The sequence below is a fragment of the Nomia melanderi genome, chromosome 13, assembly GCF_051020985.1.
Source record: "Nomia melanderi isolate GNS246 chromosome 13, iyNomMela1, whole genome shotgun sequence".
NCBI lineage: Eukaryota > Metazoa > Arthropoda > Insecta > Hymenoptera > Halictidae > Nomia > Nomia melanderi.
The window spans coordinates 315,711-330,702 of NC_135011.1; the positions used below are offsets into that span (position 1 = coordinate 315,711).

At 48.4% G+C, this 14,992-nt stretch overlaps 1 protein-coding gene across 15 annotated transcripts in view; it reads right to left on the bottom strand.

Annotated features, from left to right (window-relative positions):
• The window catches only part of rdx (BTB/POZ and MATH domain-containing protein rdx), an 85,675-nt gene that overhangs the window by 5,429 nt on the left and 65,254 nt on the right, over window positions 1-14,992 (bottom strand). For 9 of the 15 annotated variants that reach the window (XM_076373248.1, XM_076373255.1, XM_076373249.1 and 6 more), the window contains 5 exons: window positions 9,816-9,960; window positions 1,226-1,362; window positions 586-737; window positions 340-479; window positions 70-247 (listed from right to left, as the gene is read on the bottom strand). In XM_076373248.1, the coding sequence (XP_076229363.1) occupies window positions 70-247; window positions 340-479; window positions 586-737; window positions 1,226-1,362; window positions 9,816-9,960 (752 nt within the window). Of the gene's footprint in view, window positions 1-69; window positions 248-339; window positions 480-585; window positions 738-1,225; window positions 1,363-7,528; window positions 7,848-9,815; window positions 9,961-11,694; window positions 11,718-14,992 lie in introns of those variants that run through there. The other 6 variants (XM_031986970.2, XM_076373251.1, XM_076373253.1 and 3 more) reach the window with 5 other exon arrangements.

The following is a 14,992-nucleotide window of genomic DNA, read 5'->3' on the forward strand; positions in this document are numbered from 1 at the left end:
AAGGACGGTATAAATAGTCCAATATTAAAAGTTTTCAACGAAGAAATCCGAGGTTGGCCGTCGACTCACCTGCGAGTATGGCTTTATGCGCTTGGAACTCCCTCCCGCAGACCGTCAGCGTGACGTCGCTGAATTTTTGGTTTTCGAAGAGGAGGCCCAGATCGTCGGACAACCGGCATTCCGGCACCTTGAACTGTATGGTGTTGCTCTGGCCGGAAATGTTGACGCTGTCCGCCACGACGCTGACCTGAAAGACGTTTCATCGGATGTAGTCAAACAGGACAAAATGCCTCGCTCGTTTCAACGAGCATGGGACCAGTATTTAAACAATTAACATACAAAGGTATATACCTCACAGAATATCGTGAGTTTATCGTCGGGCAGGAGTCCGTTGGCCTCGTCCAACAGGAAGTCTCTCCTAATGAACTTCTTGAAGCCCCAATCTTTACCTTGGACGAACCTGTATGCACGCTGGCTCTCTGGAAACAGAACGTTTAAACGTTTACTTCGTTTCAATGATGGAAAATTGTGGACTGGAAGACTCGCGAAGAGTCTCGATAATAAAAGAATAATGCGCAAACTCACCCATTGCTTTGGTTTCTTCTCTTTTGGCATTAAGGATAGAAAATTTGAACTTTGCTCTGACTTCGGACTTGTTGCACGAGACCAGAAGGAGGTACAGGGACAGGTAGTCTTTGCTCTCCTCGTCCAGACCCTTAGGATTCACTCTTAGGCACCTGGAAACCGATCGCAGCCTTCATCATAATATTCATTCTACGCGTTTCCCGTTCCGTTCCGTTCCGTTCCGTTCCGTTCCATTCGAACACGTCCGATACTCGAGTACTCTCGAAAAGTGTACCGGCTGATGAACTTTCGGCACCGTTCGCGACTAGGCCTCCGGTTCGGTGGACGTTTTTACGATTAACCTGTTAACCGGCTGCGTTTTTTCGAACGCGAACATAACCGTGTGCAATCGCAGCGAAACTAGAATAAAAGAATTCGAGGATCTTTTGCGCGCCGATTATTAACCTTTGCGCGGTGACACCGAGTCGGAAGTGATCCAAACGGAACATCAAAAAATATGAGAATATCTAATCTCTTTGGTTATCGTTGGAACGTCGTTTGTACATTTTCGTGCAAGTGAAAAACAGTATTTCGATCATCCGAAGGTTAAAAGGGTTAACAAGCAAAGGAACACGACCGAGAGAATTCCACAAGATCTTACCATTTCAGTTTATCGTTGGCCCCTGCCGAGAAGGTGGACGACTTCAGCACCTCTCCCATTTCCTCCCGGCAAAAGCTGAAGTTATTTATCGTCCACATGTAGCTGAACTTAACCACCTTCACCTGTGCACACAAGACCTTCAAATGCGACACCACGTCAGAATACGTCCCGTTGGAAACTAGCTTTATGTTTCATCTACACGCTAAGAAAGGGGTTGATGGGGATCATTCTATCTTTCCGTCATTCTCTTTTTCTTTTTCACGAGGTGCGTTAATTCTGCGCCACCCGGTAACTAAATATCCTAAATTATTAAAATTCACAAAATTAAATAGCTTATAGTAGAATCGATTTCAATTGATCTGGGGAGACCACGTTTTCCAGCGAATTCGTTTCTAAAAATGGTAGTTAATTCCGAGGAATTTGCGTATCGCTAACTTTTCTAGGGATTGTTATTTAGTTGTCAGTGGAATAAAGCGACTAGATGTTATTCGAGCGTTAGTGAGAACCTTTCTCACTGCATTCTCAGCGAATCGGTAGCGAGGGAAACTTTTCAGAAGTGCTCGTCACAAAACTGCCTACGTCCTGAATGTTTCAAAGAGCAATTTTTTAGCGATTTCCAGTGTCATTATCATCAGTTATGGAACACCCTGTACGTCGTTGTACTTCTGGCGAACAGCAAATGGCAGGCATTACTTGTCGCGAAACTACTCGCATCCTGAATATTTCAGAGAGCGATCTTTCAGTGATTTCCGGCGTTATCATTAGTTATTAGTTCGCTCCGAATGGGCGCATTTGTTTCGTACAAATTCACATTATAAATTATAACAAATATGCATGGAACATTACGAAGCAGCGTACGCTCGACAACTTCCATTTGTATCGAATATTAAGCGAAAATCAGAAAATCGATAGAGCGTAGCATTTTCTTCCCTTACTCGCATTTCAAACTTCAATTTCAAGTAATTTTCGAGCAATTTCCAATGCTACCCTCGATTCTCCGCGTTTTCTGTATTTCACGGTACAAAGTTTCAACGACGAACCCCATGAAACCTCTTTCAGATTGAAAATCTGCTACCAGGGAACGATTCAAAGGACGCATCACTCGTTATTCCTATCGCGAATGATCGATAAGACGAGTTACGTCGTTCGACGAGGTCCGTTGTCCTCGGATATATTTTTGCCCGCCAGTTTTTCGTCGCCCGGTAAGAAAAGAAGAAGGAGAAGGAGGAGAAGAAGAGGCAAAAGGGAAGAGAAAGGTTCGCGAAGACGAAGTTCTTTTCGAGAGGAACGTTCGAAGGTTCCTGCCGACTAAATTGATCGTGGCCTTGGTGTCGAGCAGACGAGCAGCGAAGAACTACAAGTACGGGGAGAGCGAGGGACAGAGAGAAAGAGAGAGGGAGGGAGAGAGGGAGAGAGAGAGAGAGAGAGAGAGAGAGCCAGGGTCGAGTCGAACTTATGTCTCTTACGTAATTACCTTGAAAAACGCGCAGAAAAAGGATTTAACCTTTGACGAGAGCTGCCACCGTCTCGTTCCCGTGTGGGTAAAGTCTGCAGCGAGTTTGTTCTTTCAATGAGCAACAGAGGAACGTGTCTTTAGGAGAAAGTGCTCGGAGAGTGACAAAAATTCAGATTTTTCCAATTGTGCAAGCGTCTAAGGAAGGCTGTATTTTATTTTTTTTTAATGTTAATCGAATTGCGTTGAGAATACAAGTGAAACTTGGTTCGATGTTTAAGCGAATCGTTGAGATTATGTTTTTATTTGGAGCGAACTAAGCTAGGGCTTACATAGGGCTGCTAGGGTATCTATTACCTAATCCGTCGACACTCGAAAGAGAAGTGGCTGAAAAGTGATATTTCTCGAGGAAGAAAAAGCTCGTGGCCAGAGTTCCCGAAAGCGATTCGCTCCTCGCCGATTGCTCTCTCCTCCGGTTCAGCTGTTCGAGCGAGCGCGTCGCGGGGAGGGTAGGGGAAGAGGAACAAGATAGAGATAAGCGCGGAGGGGCCGGAGGAGGGGAGGAAGAGGAAGACGAAGAAGCCGAGGTCGAGCCCCCAGGAGTCAACGATCCCTGACGTCACGAGTGTGCACGACCTTGGCGAAGCAAGCCGTGCCCGTAGCCAAATCTATTTGTCTAGTTCGCCAGCGACGCCGACCGGCCCTTTTATCGGCGATCTACCAGCCAGGGAGCTGTTAACGCGATCGCGGACACTCTGTTAGATCGGAATCGACCGTCCAATCGAATCCAACGATCCGGACAACCTTAGGGGACTTGTTTTTTTTATTGATTTTCAGCCAACGATTCCGAGCGATCGTTCGAAATTGTTACCAAGTAATTATCATTACGCGACAGAAACGAGAACCACTTTATTACGTATAGCGATTTATTTTTTGTCTCTTTTTACGTAAACGAGGCTTCAGGTGTCGAATCGGAAAGGTTCAACAGAGTTCTGCTAGCGAACGGAACATCGTAGGCGATCGATCGATAACCGAGCGTACAAAAATTGCTTTCCAGAGATACATACTCGCGGATCGTGTCACGTAGATCGCGGTAATCGCCGCGCGACGATTTAATCTCGTTTGATTTGTTGCGCGACCGACGGGAGCGCCGATAAACCGACACATTTTGCGAGTTTACGGATCGTTTCGAGTTTTCTTGATGATTCGGCTTTTTAAATGTATCTCGGTTTGATGGATCGATCATCGTATGCGTTGTACTTTCTATGCGATTCAAATAAAATAGTATTCATGACCATCGTGCCTCGAGATGACGAATAGAGGCCGTTGAACAACGAGGACCAACGCGATCGAGAATGGTGGGTTAATTATCGATGGACGCGGTAACGCGAGAACGATTCTAAAATATTCTGATATTTTCGAAGAAACAAACACTCTGGCCAATGGAATCCAACATGCCCATCCACCGAAGATCACATGATCTAGCGCTATAGACTGATTCTAAATCGGTTCCATCGTATTCTCGACGTGTCGGACCTTGAGGAAGACTTCCGACGGAGTATCGAAGCTAAAAGCGGCTGTGTTCGAGATGGAGATAACGTTCAAAGCGAAAACACCGCTTTCAAAGCAACCGAATCGGAAGCTTCGGACTAAATTAGAAGCGAGAGGGTTCGAATCTTTCATCGATTTTCACGAATCCTTCGCTCGTTGTCCCCGATCGTTGACCGACTGCCAATCGAATCGAGCCGAAAGAGAAGCCGAAAGAGAAGCCGAAAGAGAAGCGGCGACGGAAAACAGGCGTTAAGGGGACAAGCTAATCGATTTCGATCGGAGCGGCGGTTGCGATTAATTAGGGTTTCACGGCGGCTTCGGTCTACCGAGATTCAAACTAGGATTCGTTTCGAAATCTTCCGACGTCGCTAACTAACATTCCCAGACGTTGATAACCGGAAATAATCATCGAGAGCAGAAGTAACAACCAATCGAACCACCTAGAAATCGAAACTTTACCACTGAATTTGAATAGCAGACGTGGCTTAGTCGAATGTTTGCATTCTTCTGAATGCGATAAATTATATCTCTACGAAGAAAGAAATTTCTCCGTTGATTCGGATCAGAATGATCGGATACGCGCAAAGGGAATCGTGAGAAAATCACCTGGCAGCAACGACGCAACCGACCCTGGACGAAGTGAAAGTCTCCTCCTCTCTCTCTCTCTCTCTGTTTCTTTCTTTCTCTCCCCGGTATCGCCTTTTTCGTAAGAAACAATGTAGCCTCCTCTCGAGAGGTGTACAAATGAAACGACATTCTCTCGGTGGCCGATCGGGGACGACTGGCCTCCGGCCCTCGTTACAACTAATGCGTCCTTAATCTCTCTGTACGCTCTCTGTGTATCGATTACCGTCATTAACCTTTTCGCTCCGACGAATAAACGAATAAACGCCAAGGAAACGTTTAACCCTTCGGGGTCGCGTGTTGCCAGCAAATTTCAGCTTTAATTCTATGTTAATCTGTTAGAATCTGTTGGAGCTGTCTGCTTAAATTCAATTAGTTTCTACGGAAACAAGGATAAAAAATCACGTTTACAGTAATACCTTGAACCACAAACACGGCTAAAATACACCGGTCGCGAAATAAATTCAAATTTGCCGCGCCAGCGCCCGACAAAATGGCCGGTCGGGAAATGCTCGATCCCAGGGAATCCGTCAAGTTTGGCGCGCGCGATTCGAAAAGTGGATACACGTCGTTTACGTGCTGCACGCGTGCACGCGTGCACGGGTTCGATGATCCTCGCTTCAGCGTGACCTTCGCGCATCGGAAGTTTAAGGTCAACATTCGCATCGAAACAGGTAGGAGGCGGCGGCTATCTCGCCCGGTTCAACGCACGCTCGTGCGTGTAATCTCGTAACCAGTTACGTCCCGGGACGACGGTTCACGGTCGGAAAATGTTTCTTCCACGGCTCCGTTGCGAAATTCAGCTGGCCGACTTCCGGAACTCGTGAAACACGACCGTGAAACACGACCGTGAACCCGACGCACGCGCTACGATCCAGCGCGAGCGTTCTTTCGTTCGGATCTCGCGAGTTAACGCCACTTTTCTCGTCAGTTTCCTATCGATCGCAACGATCGTTTCAATGTTACACTGTTTCGACGTGTTCAAGCTTTTGTTAACGAAGACATTATAATCCGTATAAATTATAAATTGCGAATAATTTTCACCGGGAGTTAGCTTGGGAACTAAACACGCGAATGTTCATCAGTATCCTGCGGACTGATCGAGAAAATATTTCGGTTCTCGGAGCAACGAAGTTTCGAAAAATGAAGAAAAGATGAGAAGACGCTTGACCGAGCGCCATGGCTACCAGCTAGGGACACGTAGTATTATTTTCCGACGCTAATTCCGTATCCTCCACGTAATAGCGCAGGTTGGACGTGCTCCAAGTCTGCCCGCAACGTTTGATTGATCCCCTCGGATACGAGGTTCGTGCGTATTCCTTTCGTAAACCGCGCCGGGTCACGTGGCCGCCTGCACACTGACCCTTTACGCCGGTTACGTCAGCTTTGCGCAAGACCGGCTGCGAAATTTCCACTTGTTATTTAACTGGATTCGATTCGAGAAATTTTCAACGGGACTCGCAGCTGTGATTCGAGAGAGATTTCGAATCCGACGATGATCGAGGAACGATGAACATTAGAAATCACCGTAGCTATTATATACTAGTTTCTTTCGTTGGTCGGATCGTCGTTGGTCGAAGACTATCGCATCGATGTACGGTTCAAAGATGAAAGAATCGCCGTAGAAATACTGGGATATCAAGGTTTCAGTAATCCGTGGTCAGTTCGAGGATAATTAAGATGACAGGATGAGAAATATTAGATAAAGTACAGGAGGCGGAGAGAAGAACTCGAAAGGCATCGAAGCGAGACATCGATTATTCAAATGGCCAGAGTCTCGCGAGGAATCCCGGTTGCTCGAGTACTCGAGAGAGGGAGAAAAAAGAAGCCAGCGAAAACGCACCACCCACCAATCCTCTAGATACTGTTAATCGGTCCCGTGTACTGTTAAGCAGCCGGAGGAGGGACTATCGATACGATTCGTCCGTTTCCGAGGATCGAGGCGACCAGGAACCAAAGCGAGGTGTACCGGTCGATGGCCCCGGGAGTCGTTCAACTCGCGATGATCGGCCATAATCGTCCTTGAAACGCGTTTCAGAAACGATCAATGGGTCAGAGATCAGCGTTCGTCGCGTACGAACGGTCCACGGTGGACGTTCAGGTGGAGACTAAGCGGATTCTGAAGCGATTAACGCTCGGCTAGATCAAAGATTGCGTCTAGGCTTAGATAAAATTGCTCCTGATCGATCAAACGACATCTTAATGTGCCGATATTCCGCGACTGGTGCGCAATAACGATCGACGACGTACTGTCCGAGCCTGTACTCCGATACAGTTCTAGATCCGAGGACTGTCGATGGTTTTGGAGTCTATTTCGGGAAGGGAACAACGTTCCGCGGTAGCTCTTAGCGCCGAGAGCAGCTGTAACCGAGATTCGCAATGTATCGCTCGTAAATCGCAGTCGAGGCGCATTGAACGCCTCTTAAACGGAAAACGGAAGTGTCTGGGTGTGGTTTAAAGACCGTGGTTTCCCGACCGGAGAATAACATCACGCGCGATCCTAACGAATCCCCGGAAGCTATAGTTTGAGAGGCAACGTTTCGAGCATAGATCCCTAAAAGCTACAGTTCGAGAAACACCGATAGAACAACAGCGGTGGCAGTTTTCGCTCGCGGATCGGAAATCCCCAGAAGCCACAGCGAGAGAAAGAACCCGTAAGGCTCACGGAAGCTTACCGGGGTCAAGTTTACAAGTGCGAGCAGGTCCCAGGGAAGAGGTGCCGAAGGTTCATCGCGTTCCGCGCGTTTCCGCATAGAAGAAAACACAGTGGCCGGCGAGTAGTCGAAGGAAGGGAGAGAAGAAGGCCCGGTCGACGCCCCCAGGAGTCGTTCAACCCGGTGCCGTGGCGGTCGTCGTGGATCGGCCTTGAATCACCCGTGCCCGTTTACGGGAGCGGCGCGCACGGGTTCAACCACCAGACCAAGTCGAGGCTTCCGGTAGAGAATCGCGGACACGGTGCTCGAGCACCGGTCACCATCGAGGTAAACGATCGCTCCAGGATCGAGGATCCTTCGTTACCGTGGAAACATCGACGACTTCCATCGAGGACTCCGCCGTGATACCCCGAGGAGCTCTGCTTCTTGGGAACATTGACAAATCGGCCGATCTGCAGAAAAGGCAACAACATTTTCCGCAGTTTTACCAACAACGCTATTCAGTGTTCTAGATTGATCAACCGTACGCGATTCTCGATTCGAACAGCTCCAGTTGATCCCAAGCTCCGAGAGACAAGCGCAAAGTCACCGAACTGCGGCAACACTTTCCTCCGTCGAACGATGTCGCTAACAAGCTCGCACGCGCCGTCGAGAGGTATCGGAACCGTTCGAGAGCCGAGATGTTCTCCGAATATCTTCATCGAAAGGAAGGTTCGAATGCTATCGTTAGATGGAATCTCGCCCGTAGCGCTTTGATCCGGCGTGTTCGGCGAGGACGATGAACACGTGCCTCGAGATAACGACGTGGAAATGAAAGGCAACGAGTGATAATGGCCATTAGCGGGATTGCGTGGGGCGGGCCTGACTGGCGACGCCGATAGCGATCGAAGGTATTACAACTAAATGGGCGGAGGTGGATAATCTGCGCGCGGGGATCTTGCCATGGGAGAGTCCGACAGATTCGGGATTGCGCACGCCGGATCGAGCGGTTTTATTGCGACGGGAAATGGATCGCGGCGATCTTTGATGGATCTAGAATGCTTGCGAGCAGTTTTAAAGTCGCCAGCTTTGAAATCTTTCAATCGGAAACCAATGAGAATTCGCAATGAGAAGCCAAGAACGCTGCTCGATATCCGGAGAACCGAAGAGCCGACACCCTTTCGCAGCGAGAAACAGCGCCGAAAGGGAGGAAAACGATCGACGACAGATTCGAAAGGCTCGGGACAGCATCGCGGCCGCTTTCTACCGCTTTTATCGAGCCGATCGATCGCGGGTTACGACAGATTCAGCGGCGATGGTGCGCGATGGTGCGCGATTGCCGCGATTGCCGCGATTGCTGCACCCGGCGCTGACACGGCGAAATCGGCGCGCATTACGAAAGTTAACTGGAGCACGAATCGACTTTCGATTCGGCGGCCACCGGGGAAGGGAGTAGCGAGCTCGCGTTCCCTGAAAACTGAGAGTACTCTCTTCGCGAGAGGAGGGAGGGGGCAGTCGGGTTTCGCTTAATACGACAAATATCGACGCTCGATCGTGCACTCTCCGGAGATTCGTCGATAATTCCTCGTTTCTTTTCATTTAAAATAAATGAAAATCGATTTCCAACGAATCCCTTCTCTACGGTGAATCAAGATAAATACGAAGTTTGCCAGTGTTTCTTTAGGACTCGGCTTAGATTAACACCGATGCACGGGATGATAAAGGAGAAAGGTTTTTCGCGGGACTTTCGAATTTTCCTAGGGAAACCGGGCAGTTTTCCACGGCCAAATGATAGGATCCGCGAGGGACGAGAGAAACAAGATATCTAGTTGCAGGTCGTTCACATCGCGAGGGGACGAGCAGTAAAAATAGAACGAGAGCGCCAGGAGCGCGTGAGAGCACGCGCCGCGACGCGGATATCATATCGACGAACGCGAAATCGGCGAGGAGGATCATGGGAATCCCTCGAGAACACCTGCACCATCCCCTAACTGCTAACGATCGTGCCGATGATCCATCGCAACTCAATTCGGAAGCTGAGATTCGCGTTTTTTCTTATTTGTTTACGTGGAAAGATAAGCCAAGATTCGTTATTTCTTAGAGCAACTACTTATTAATTAATAGCAAATAATATGAGTTATTCAACAGGAAAGTGATTGTCACTAGAAAATACTAGAAATCGCATTTAAAGTTTCGACTTGATTGCGATAAGTAGTCCAGATTACAGGTAAAGTACAGCACAGAATGTTAAGGTTCACTTTCAACGTGGTCCGGATTAGGTCAATTAAATTGCAACATAGCATCGGAAGATAGTATGTCTGGTACGTACCTGCGTGTAACACCAATTCTCGGCGACGGGGGTGTTCACTTCCGGTGGTGGTGGGCTCGGTACACGACTTACTGCCATACTACTGCTGCTGTGCAAGTTCGAGCTGACCCGCGACGTTTGAGGCGCACAGTCGCTCACCGCAAGACTGTAACACGAAATCAAGACAATTCCGTCAGTTTCATTTTATTCCATCACTGACAATTCCAATCTCCATGGTTTATCCGTCGATTAGAGAAACAGAGGGTTGGAAGCTAATTAGAATTGTACGAATCTTTCCGAAACTCGATTCTCAAAGTTGGAACGAAATGTTGAGTCTTAGTCTACTTAGTATTTGAGTCTCTCGCGTAAAACTCGATACCCCATCGACTCGAGGGGGCCGCTAAAACCCTAAATTTTTCCAAACGAAGGTCGCATCCGATCGGCGCACGTGAACAGAGAGTTCTCTTGATGCTAGGCAAAGGGTTGATACGTAGACAAAGGGGGGTGGAAAGGAGAGGGTCGAAAGGAGCATGAAAGAAGAAGGGTATGCAGGGCACACGCGATGGTGCTCACGTGCGCCAAGTACGGAAGAACGGCTCGAGCATCATCGACTCTCGAGTGCATTAGCCCCCGCGCAGCGCGCGCAGGTTCATCGGACCCGGGTCCGTTCGGGAAACCGGGATGCGCCGGCTTGCCCCAATCTTCCGACCCCTTATCGACTGGCCAATCGATACGCTAACGCGATAACGGTGACGGATCGCCTCGGTTAATCCTCCGATTCTTCCTAGGCTACCATCTTCCTCGGAAACTGGCCCGGTTTCATGGGCTTTAAGGGACGCCACGGCTTCTCTCGGTTGATCTAGTTTCGACGGCAAATGGGACAGTTTACACGAGCTTTATTACCACCGAAGAAACGCTCAATTGTTTTTCTTAGAATTTGCAATTTCCATGCATTTCAGTGGAACATCTTAGTGGAGCATCTTAGCGGAACATCTTAGCGGAACATCTTAGCGGAACATCTTACCTCTAGACCCTCGAGAACGGGGACACTTTCAAGGACTTTCAGGGGATGTTCATATTTTACATCGCGAGTCACTTTGGGAGGATAAACTCATCTGGGAAATGGGTCATTTTTCTGGACTTCATAATTGAGGAAGCATTCTAGAAACTCCGAGTGCCGGACGAATGAAAACGACCCACTCTGCGTACAGTATTCATCGGTTTCATCCCTTGGAAGTTCATTAATTCATTCCCATTAACTGTCCTTCCTCTCGGAAGAACGGAAATCCTATCTCCTTCAGCGCGACAAACTTAAAATGAAAAGCTGTCGCAAAGCCGTTTGCTTTCGTCATCGATTATCCATTTTCCGTCGATTCCGCTAATTTCCGCGGTATCAATTCGATTTCTCCGACCCTCCGAGGCACGAGCGGCTCGACCCCTGTACGAGAGGGCGGTGGAGAAGCGAGCAGCCCTTTTTTTTGTCAAGGGAGCGCGCACACGTGTCGTCGGTAATTGTTAGTGTTATTAACCCTCACCGACTTGAGTCACTTTGAAGGGACCACGGTGTATCGCGCGCAGAGGTAAGTAACGCAAAATTCGAGCACAGCCACGGCGGCGACGGTTGGGAAATGTAATTGGGGTTGAAAGGGTTGTAGACTCCGGTAACTTTTACCCCGGGGCTCGAGTTAATTCCATCCTTTATTCCGGACTCGTCCCTGCCGTGTTTAGCGTCGAATCGATTTCTGCGGTGCCTTTTATCGTTTAGCAATAACATTTCTGTTATACCGCGACAGCAATTTCACTATTACGAATGAATATCATTGGATTCTAATTAACTGCGCCAAGTTGAAACGTGAATACGACAAATGTAATAATCAATTATTTAATAGCCACCGAGTACCATTGTCGTTCTTTAAACATGTTTATCTCGTTGAACATCGACACGTTACGTTACGTCGCGTCACTGATAACACTGACAAGTTAACAAGTTATTGGAAAGTGGAGTGCACCGGTCACCGGTGACCGTCGATGCGTTCGACGCGACAATTAACGACACAAAGCCGTCCAGGACGCCGGATGGGTTAATATCACAGTGTTTATCCCCTTCCAAAGGACAACGCTTCCGCTTACGGACGCCGGTCGCGTTCGACGACGAACACGTGACACCACGATACGAGCAGGTGAACCGCATATGGTACAACTGCGGTTCGCGTGTCCAATGGGAAAAGAACCGAACCGCGATATCCGTGAACGCGAGGCTGATAGCGAGCCTCGCCATCTTGTCGCGATATACGGTTTCCCGTGTGGACTTCCTTTTGCTCTGGATTATTCGTTATCTTTAAGAATTCGTTTCTGAACTCGACAAGAATACCGAATAGAGGCAAGTGTTTCAAAGATCAAGCGACGACTCAGAGTTTTTCGATATTATTCATAGATTTATCGAAAGAATATCTACGAGGTTTCGATGGAGTTCACCGTTGAGAATCGCTGTTAACTCGCGATTGAACCTGTTGAACGGGAAACGATTCGCGAATGAAAACGAAGACGACGTCGCGTAATTGAAACGAATATAAATGCCTAGATCCGATCGAACGCGCGACCGACCGTGTACAACGAGGAATGATCTAATACACGTGATCAGAAGCGTACACGTGTCCCGCGGTGGCCGCGCACCGATCCCCGATTAGATACAGATCTTTTCCGGAGGATAAATCGAGTCCCCGGCCACGCGAAAAAGACTCTCATTCTCTCCTTTCACTTTCCAATACGCTGCACAACCGCCGGCTAAGAGAAATCCCGCGATCGGTTCGAGCCAGGCATAGAAAAACCAAGGAAAAACGAAATTTTTACTGATACCACGCGTGAAAGTGCCGATTCACGGATTAGCGAGAGAGTGTTCGCCCCGTGGCGCGCACTAATCCGAGGAGACCGAGAAAAATCGAGATATCTATGAACTATATCTAGGAGCAAGTTAGAGGCATTTGCAAACATTTTTCTGCTGAAAGGAGATTATTTTAATCAACGTCGAAGCTTCCGTTTTCGAGAAACAGGTCTGTAGAGTTTCACAACTTCTAATTTGGCAAGTGTTAACGAGAAATCTCGAGTTTCCCTTCCCGTTTCGTCGAAGAAACAATCGTCGACGACACAGAGATTCGGATGAACGCGCAATCGACGCGTCGATCAACGTACCAGCAAGCCAGGACGATTACCCGATCATTGAACAAGAGGCAAACATCTCTTTCGTCAAGGTATTAACTGTCTTTTACGCAAGCTCTCTCTCCCTCCTTATCGTCGAGGCTGCTCTAACTTTCACTTCCACGTTTTATACTCCCACGTCGGGTTTCGCGCTAGACGGTCTAACACGTTCGCCGTCGCTAGAGAACGGGGAAGAGGTTGCTCTCTATACGGGCCACGGCGACATTTTGCCGGCGCGGAGAAAGATAAACGGTTCTGTCGTGATTCCACGGCGGAGGTGAACGTAACGCGGGCAGTTTTGTGGGAAACGAGAGACCCCGGGATCACGGATCGACGCACGCGTGCCGGGGATCGCGAATCGTGGATCGTGGATCGTGGATCGTGGATCGTGGATCGTGGATCGAGGGAATGCTAATTGCCGGCCGGAGAGATCCTTCTAACGACGATCTAGCGACCGAGGATCTCTCCCGTGTCTCCGTATCGTGCGAAATGCCACCGTCTTCGAGCTTTCGCAATTCATAAGCCGTACATTTTTCTGCAACGCTGCGATCTCTCGAAGCGATTAGACAATTTGGAGAAGTTGAAAGTAAAGCAACTATACGCTCAAACTATCGCGATCGTTCCACCACCACTTTCTTGTAATCCTCGGTTCACTTTCATCGATAATTGCTTAATAACAGGTTGACTGAAACGTTTCACTCGAGACGTTGGTATCTAGAAATCCAAAAACGTGAGAGGACGGTGAACGGAAGTCTATATTCTGGTCGAAATTGAAGTTGAATTTGATCGAAACACAGGTTGCCTCGAAGGATGGGACGCAGGGAAGCTGAATCCAGCGAGCATCCGTTCCCAGAGCGGCGTACGTTCGCTATAATTGCGTTGTTTCGGGCTTAGCGCAGGCGGTTTTCACCTAACTTCCTCGTTTTCACCGGCGAGGCAGCGCGACTGTTCCACTTTCCCCTGGGCTCTCGGGCCTGGCCCACGCCTCCGTTTCAACGGATTCGAAACCCAGATGGGCCAGCCCCGGCGATCGACGAAATCGCTGGGCTCTCCTCGCTAATTGGCCCCGTTAAGCCCTCTCTCTCCCTCGCCGGTGCTCCGTTTCACTCGTCGGGAAACGGAGAACGAAACAACGCTCGTGGGAGACACTTTTCTCGAATTATTCTCTGCTCGTCGTTCCATTCTATTTCGTATCGTTAACTGTATAATTGCTCACTTCGTATATTAGAACAATATATTTTACTCTACTTCGCAACAAGCAATGATATTTAACAGCGATACGATTTTATCGTACAGACTCGAAAACTATGCATGTATGAAAAGATTGAGAGACCTTGATTTTCTATTTTCCTAGTCCGAACACAGTTGCAATAAATACGGATGATGTGATTAGAGAGAGATATAGTATTGCTACGATATTATATTTCTGTTTACTGCGCGATTAACGTACGCTCGTGTTGGTGAATCGTAATAAAGGATAACGAATAAAGCGGATGATCTTCTATCGAGTCGATGTGTGTCGCAAGAAATCGCAGAAACTCGAACACGACGTACAGCAGAAATTCAGACTGGGTTTACACGATAACGAAGAAAAATTCGACGATAGTAAACGATGACGTTCGACGGAACACGGTTCGTCGTCGTTGTCGTCGCTGTCGGAAGCTCGCGGTTTTATCTTGTCCCGCGGCGGATGGAAACGAGGGCACACGGAGGAGACGCGAAGAAACCCGAGATCGTCGACAGAAATCGGAAACCGGACGAGGTCGCTATCGCCGGAAAAGTCGCTGAAATTCCCTGGCCGCGATTCGACGAAGATTCAATCCGAAAAACGCTCCACGGTCCGGTTTCTCAGTGGAACATGCCGTTACCGTTCGAGTCGGCAAAGTGAAACTTGGTTTACCGGAAACAGGAGTTTCGTTCCGAAATGTTAATTGGACGATTGGTTATAGGCTCCGGTAACCGAATGACGATGCGAAAAAGGAAATATATGCCGCTGACGACCG